The 7,007-nt window shown below is 38.2% G+C and overlaps 1 protein-coding gene across 1 annotated transcript; it reads right to left on the bottom strand.

The window, feature by feature from the left end:
* Nucleotides 1-282: 282 nt before the first annotated feature.
* On the bottom strand, nt 283-2,469 carry LOC149811710 (uncharacterized). The gene has a single exon (XM_089992904.1). The coding sequence runs from the start codon at nt 2,467-2,469 to the stop codon at nt 283-285; it is 2,187 nt and encodes a 728-aa protein (XP_089849030.1).
* Between the last annotated feature and the right edge of the window lie 4,538 nt (nt 2,470-7,007).

The following is a 7,007-nucleotide window of genomic DNA, read 5'->3' as shown; positions in this document are numbered from 1 at the left end:
GACAACCCAAATTACAATGTATGACCCTCGATCCGGCCAGTACAAACAAAATGCATTCATTCTCGGTTATGTTTGTGCAACTGGGTTGTCTATCCAGGCTAAGCTTCATACTTTCGGAATCAACATGAATGTTTGTTATTATGCACCACACGTAACCATAAACACATACACATTAAGAATTACATGACTACAAGTTATATTTCAAACACTTTATACAAATAAAACTTACTTCATATACACGCATACTACATGTCATAGCCCTAAATGCAATAAATCTCAGTCTCACAACTCCATAATTGCTCTCGGAATCTCGATCACTCGGTCTGCTTCAGGGTCTGGATCCACAGGTCCTTGTGGCTCAATCCGATCTGTTAAGGCCGGGCCTATAACAAAACTGGATTCTGAAGAGCCGTCATAAATTATTTGAAACAAAGGGAAGAGTTGCTGGCTGAGGCCTTGGATTGTACCCAAGACTTGGGCTGCCTCCCTTACATCTTCTGCTTGCAACCGCTTGAATTCATGCCGTTCATCGAGAATGGTGGAAAGGCAGTAGACTATGATAAAGGCAACCCTTTCCCGTAACCAATCAAACACTTGGTGAGCCGCCACTTGGAGGTTGTCCAGGGGAACGCTTCGACAGAGCTCTTTTATGGTTTCCCGATCCTGTTTAGGTGCAAAGCCGGTGCCATAGGTGAACACCATTTCAGCACCAACCCTTATGTGGGTGAGTTCGATGTCCACATCCACATGGTTCACAACATCTTGTGTGGTGAAATGTTGTGGAACAGATCGACGAAAATTCCTCACCCGCATTGCACGCCACAGAATTTTGGCTTCTACCCTTGATGCATCACGAGTGTCGAGCCCGTAAACCACACATTTGTCGACGAACCAAAGCAGCCTTCGAGCTTCCATGGCAGCGCTTGCCAACTTTTTTGCCTCAGATGGTTCTGTAAAAGTGGAGATGGATTTGATGATGTAAACGAGATAAGCCAGGAACAGATCGCAGCAGCCTCCGCGTTGGTGGATGTGCTTCTGAAAGAGGCGCCAAACGGGGTCTCCATTCCAGTCTGCATGAATTAGAGTTGCATCGTTGATAAGGGTTGCGAGGAGTTGGACCAGATGAGTGGTTTTACGGGTTGCGCAGTCGCTTCCACTCTGTATCCATTCATCTACTGCATCCACATGGGTGATATTACTAGTGTTGCACCAGCAACTTCCAACAGTCTCAGTAGTAGTGTCCGCTGTCCCTCCTTGATTTCTTCCTGTTTTGTTAAAGAAATAGCTTTGCAATGAGCAAAACAAGAAGGGCACGGCACTGAGTATGAAGGCCAAGGACCACGCCGTGATCTGTACCGATGCAATCGTCAGACACTGCGATGCGAGTATCACGGTCGCTATCCATTGCCGAGCAGCAGCTCCACAATTCATATCTTGCAGATGGAATGACGGACAGTATTGTCGAATTGCTACCCATACACGAAAACTCGCATTAAGTTCGTCGTTTACTTCCTGGACGTACTTAAGGGCGTAGGTGTAATCAACACCATGGAATAAACGGTAGGAGATAGCAACACTACCCAGTAAGATGACAAGACTTTGGGATATCAACACCAATGGGATGGACCAACCATAATCAGAATCTCCATTGCAGAAGACGCTATACGAGTAGTATCTTCTCCTAGAAAGAAGTAGAATAAAAGATCTGATCTCCGTTTCCAGCAGTACAATTGCACTCAGGAGGGAAAGAGCTCCAACCGCACAACCAAGTGCATCTTTATTCATGAAATCTTGTGGGTTGCTGGTAGAGGTCGCCTTCCACACTTTAGGAAGCATGTTCTTGCAATTTTCTAACTTCTTTTGTGGATCAGCCGTATGTTGAGAAGAAGCATGGACATCTCGTCTCATAGATTCTTCTTGAGAATGCGCCTGGTCCTTGCTTAGCTGACTATATAAGCCCATAATACTCGTGACCAGCAGCAAGAACAGCATTATGCACAAGATCACGACATGTTCGGGAAGGAAGGTGAAGATGGCACCCGTTCCCATTTGGATACAGATGTTAACGGCCACCGTTATCACAAGGATGGCCAGAGCCACCATGTTGGAAAAGATCTCTTGGCCTTCCATTGTTGCCAAACTTGGCATGGTGAAGCCCATCACCATGCACAAGAGAACAGGCCCACTAATTTTTGTTAGTTGGTGCTGCGCACCAGGCATTGAGGTGTTCAAATCGACGGGCAATTTTGTGGCAATAGAAAGCAGTGTCAAGGTGATCGCATTCATTCTAAATAACTTGCATCGAATCCATTGAATTCTTGCACGAAAACTTGTGAAAACATCAATAGCCATGAAAAGGAAACATACCATTGAGGCAGCTGCAATGTATAGCCCAATTACCGGCAAGGGCTTGGTGAAGTTATTCGACTCCAACTCCCCAGTGTAGTTGTTGCACATATGCTTCACCATATCCTTCCTCTTTCTCAAGAAAATGCTCCTCTCTATTTTTTCTCGGTACATCCAATGGTGACACTCCTCCACCTTCCACTTATTGGATCTGTATGCATGGGTATATACTTTACGTCAATCCAAGTTTAGCCTTTTGTCTATTTCAATGTGAGTACATGGAGCAAGGGATATTTTCTTTTTCTGTAGTGAAGCATTTGTTTTTCATGAAGTACCAACGCTTATTCTCGTGAGGTTCACCGTACATCAATTTGATTCTCAAAGTGTAAGGCGGTAAGTTCCTTTATGCTTGGCTTGTGGAGGGGGGAGAGGTGGGAGGCATGTGGTATGTTGGGCCACTTCCGTTTTAATAAGAGGGCAGTCACTACGTGGCTCACCTAGTAACTGGATTTGTTCCCGGCTCCATGACAAGAGCACTTATTGTTATGTATACAATAAGTCATTTCTTTCTTCGTTTTCCATATTGAAGTTCTATATATATAAATGCTAAAATTCACTACAAGAATTATGTGGATTAACAACGGACACTATCCGACGCTAATCCGCTTCTGAACTGTTTAGCGATGGATAGCATCCGTCACAATTCCTTGGTTGCTAATTAGCGACAGAACTGATCTGTCACTACTTCCATCGCTAATTTGCGACGGATTAACAAATGTCATGATCTGTCGCGAGTCCATCGCTAAATAAGCATTGATTTGGTTTTGCAATAGATACATATCCGTCGCTAATCCATCACAAAAATTTAATGATGAATACGTATCCATCTCTAAATTTCGTCGCCAATTTAGCGATGGATTACATTTCGTCGCAAAACATCGGCTGATTCGATTTTTGAGACAGATAAATATCCATCCCTAAATTGGCGACGAATATTATTCATCGCCAAATACCATCGTCATTTTGTAACTAAATTTCTTCGTAAAATCCATCGACGAATATTAGTGACGAATAATATCCGTCGCTAATCTGTCTCAAAATTTTAAAAAAATTAAAACAATTTTGTTTGAAATATAAATATTGAGAAAAAAATTCTTGTTATACAATTTATATAAGCTGTATATAAACGACAAAGTATACATAAAAAATACATATACAAAGTAGGTGAAACAAATTTAACAACCCAGTATAATCCTCGACAAATTCTAATTAGTTATAAGTGAACATATACAAAGAGTTTCGTTTGAAACAACAAGTATGTGAAACAAATTCAATACATGAAGCTACTCTTCGCCAAGATTCGGAGCATCATCCTCTTCATTATCTCGATCTGCCCCTCCATCCATGCCTTCATCAGCTCCTCTACGTTGATCATCTTCAGCATCCTACAAGAGAACCAAAATATTAGTATTGATAAACAAAATATAATGAAATAAATTATATGCAATGCACCTAATCTAAGGCAATCAAAGTAACATGACTGAATGACACATAGACTAGCAATAAAATGAAGGACATTAACAAAATTCAGAGGCCAACAAACAATAGATGTAGAGTCCCTAAAAATATTAGTTGAGGTTCTGAGTTGATAGCCATTGCCAATTGGTCATGAGATTCCACTACAAGAAACTTGTGGATTAGCGATGACCTAAATCTGTCGCTAATCCGACACTAATCCGTCGCTAAACAGCTTAGCGACAGATTAGCGTCGAATTAGCGACAAATAGCTTCTATCATGATTTTTTTGACGCTAATTAGCGACAAAATATATCTGTTGCCAATTCCGTCGCTAAGTAGCGACAGAATGTATCTGTCGTTAGTTCCGTCGCTAAGTTACGACGGAATAACAAATGCTAACATCTGTCGCAAGGCCATCGTTACTATACGACAATTTTGGTGTTGGAATGGATTTATAGTCGTCGCTAATCCGTTGCTACATTCATCGCTAATCCATCGCAAACAAGGAAAAAATTTTAAAAAAAATATTTGAAAATTAAATATCGAGAAAAAATTTCTCGTGATACAATTTATATTTCCTGTGAATAAAAAATAAAGTACACATCAAAATACATATAAAAGGAAACTAAAACAATTAATCGATCCACTGTAAAATTCGCAAGTTCTAATTATTTACAATTCAACATTTATATTTTCGAAACAAAAAGAAGGTAGAACAAATTCAACACATGAATCTAATCATCGCCAAGATTTTATGCATCCTCTTGTTCATTGTCTTGATCTGTCCCTTCAACTCCACTACGCTGATTATCGCCAACAACCTACACGAGAAAAGAAAGGTCAATATTGATAAACAAAATATACTGAAATAAATTATACTCTATATGTAATTCTATCATGCTCATATGTGTTCTAAGGCAGTAAAAAAACTGTATATGTGATTCTATCACGCTCATATGTGTTCTAAGGCAGTAAAAAATTTGTATATGCGATTCTATCATGCTCATATGTGTTCTTAAGGCAGTAAAAAAAACTTATATGTGATTCAATCATGATCATATGTGCTCTAAGGCAGTCAAAAAAATGTATATGTGATTCTACCATGCTCATATGTGTTCTAAGACAGTAAAAAAACTTTATATGTGATTCAATAATGCTCATATGTGTTCTAAAGGCAGTAAAAAATCTGTTTTTGTGATTCTATCATACTCATATATATGTGCTCTAAGGTAGTAAAAAAACTGTATATGTGATTCTATCATGCTTATATGTGTTCTAAGGCAGACAAAAAACTGTATATGTGATTATATCATGCTCATATGTGTTCTAAGGCAGTTAAAAAACTTTATATGTGATTCAATCATGGTCATATGTGTTCTAAAGGCAGTAAAAAAACTTTATATGTGATTTTACCATGCTCATATATGCTCTAAGGCAGTGAAAAAACTGTATATGTGATTCTACCATGCTCATATATGTTCTAAGGCAGTAAAAAACTTTATATATGATTCTATTATGCTCATATGTGTTCTAAGGTAGACAAAAAACTTTATATGTGATTCTATCATGCTCATATGTGTTCTAAGGCAGGCAAAAACCTATATATCTGATGATATCATGCTCATATGTGTTCTAAGGCAGTCAAAAAAACTATATATGTGATTCTACCATGCTCATATGTGCTCTAAGGCAGTCAAGAAACTGTATATGTGATTCTATCATGCTCATATGTGTTCTAAGGCAGGAAAAAAACTGTATATGTGATTATATCATGCTCATATGTGTTCTAAGGCAGTAAAAAAAACTTTATATGTGATTCTATCATGCTCATATGTCCTCTAAGGCAGTCAAAAAACTTTATATGTGATTCTATCATGCTCATATGTGTTCTAAGGCAGACAAAAAACTGTATATGTGATTATATCATGCTCATATGTGTTCTAAGGCAGTCAAAAAAACTTTATATATGATTGTATCATGCTCATATGTGCTCTAAGGCAGTCAAAAAACTGTATATGTGATTCTATCATGCTCATATGTGTTCTAAGACAGACAAAAAATTGTATATGTGATTATATCATGCTCATATGTGTTCTAAGGTAGTCAAAAAAACTGTATATATGACACTACAATAAAGCAGCAGATTAGCAACGACCATATTCCATTGCTAATCCGTCGCTAACAGGCGTAGCGACGGATTAGCGACAATGAGGCGACAGTATGCTTACGTCGCAAATATTTCGACGCTAACTGGCGACAGATTTATTCCGTCGCCAGGTCCGTCGCTAATTGCGATAGACTAACGAGTGTTGTATTCCGTCGCCAATCCGCCGGTACTAAACGGCGACCACGGCTTGGCGACGGATTTACTTCCGTCGCTATGCCGTCGCTAGATTTATATGAATAGCGACGGATGGTTCCGTCGCAAACATAAAAAAAAATTTAAAAAAAATTATTTGATAATTAAATACCGAGAACGGTACAATTTATATTTCCTGTACAATTTATATTTCCTGTAAATAAAAAACAAACCACACAAAAAATTCCATATAACAAGAATCTACAACAATTAATCGTTCCACCTTAAAATTAACAAGTTTAATTATTTACAATTCAACAATTACAATTAGGAAAATAAAAAAATAGAACTTCTTCAACACAGTTCTCTAATCATCGCCAAGATTTTATGCGTCTTCTTGTTCATTGTCTTTATCTGTCCCTTCAGCTCCACTACGTTGATTATCGCTAGCAGCCTACACAAGAAAAGAACAGTCAGTATTGATAAACAAAATATAATGAAATAAATTACACACTATATGTGATTCTATCATGTGCTCATTTGTGATCTAAGGCAATAAAAAAACTCTATATGTGATTCTATCATGCTCATATGTGCTCTAAGGCAGGCAAAAAGTTATATATGTGATTCTATCATGCTCATATGTGTGCTAAGGCAGTCAAAAAATTGAATATGTGATTATAGCATGTTCATATGTGTTCTAAGGCAGCTAGAAAAACTCTATATGTGATTCTACCATGCTCAGATGTGCTTTAAGGCAGGCAAAAAACTATATATGTGATTCGATCATGCTCGTATGTGTGCTAAGGCAGTCAAAAAATTGAATATGTGATTATAGCATGCT

Source organism: Nuphar pumila, chromosome 17, assembly GCF_984573655.1.
Source record: "Nuphar pumila chromosome 17, dmNupPumi1.hap1.1, whole genome shotgun sequence".
Classification (NCBI taxonomy): domain Eukaryota; kingdom Viridiplantae; phylum Streptophyta; class Magnoliopsida; order Nymphaeales; family Nymphaeaceae; genus Nuphar; species Nuphar pumila.
This window is presented reverse-complemented; position numbering and strand designations above follow the sequence as displayed.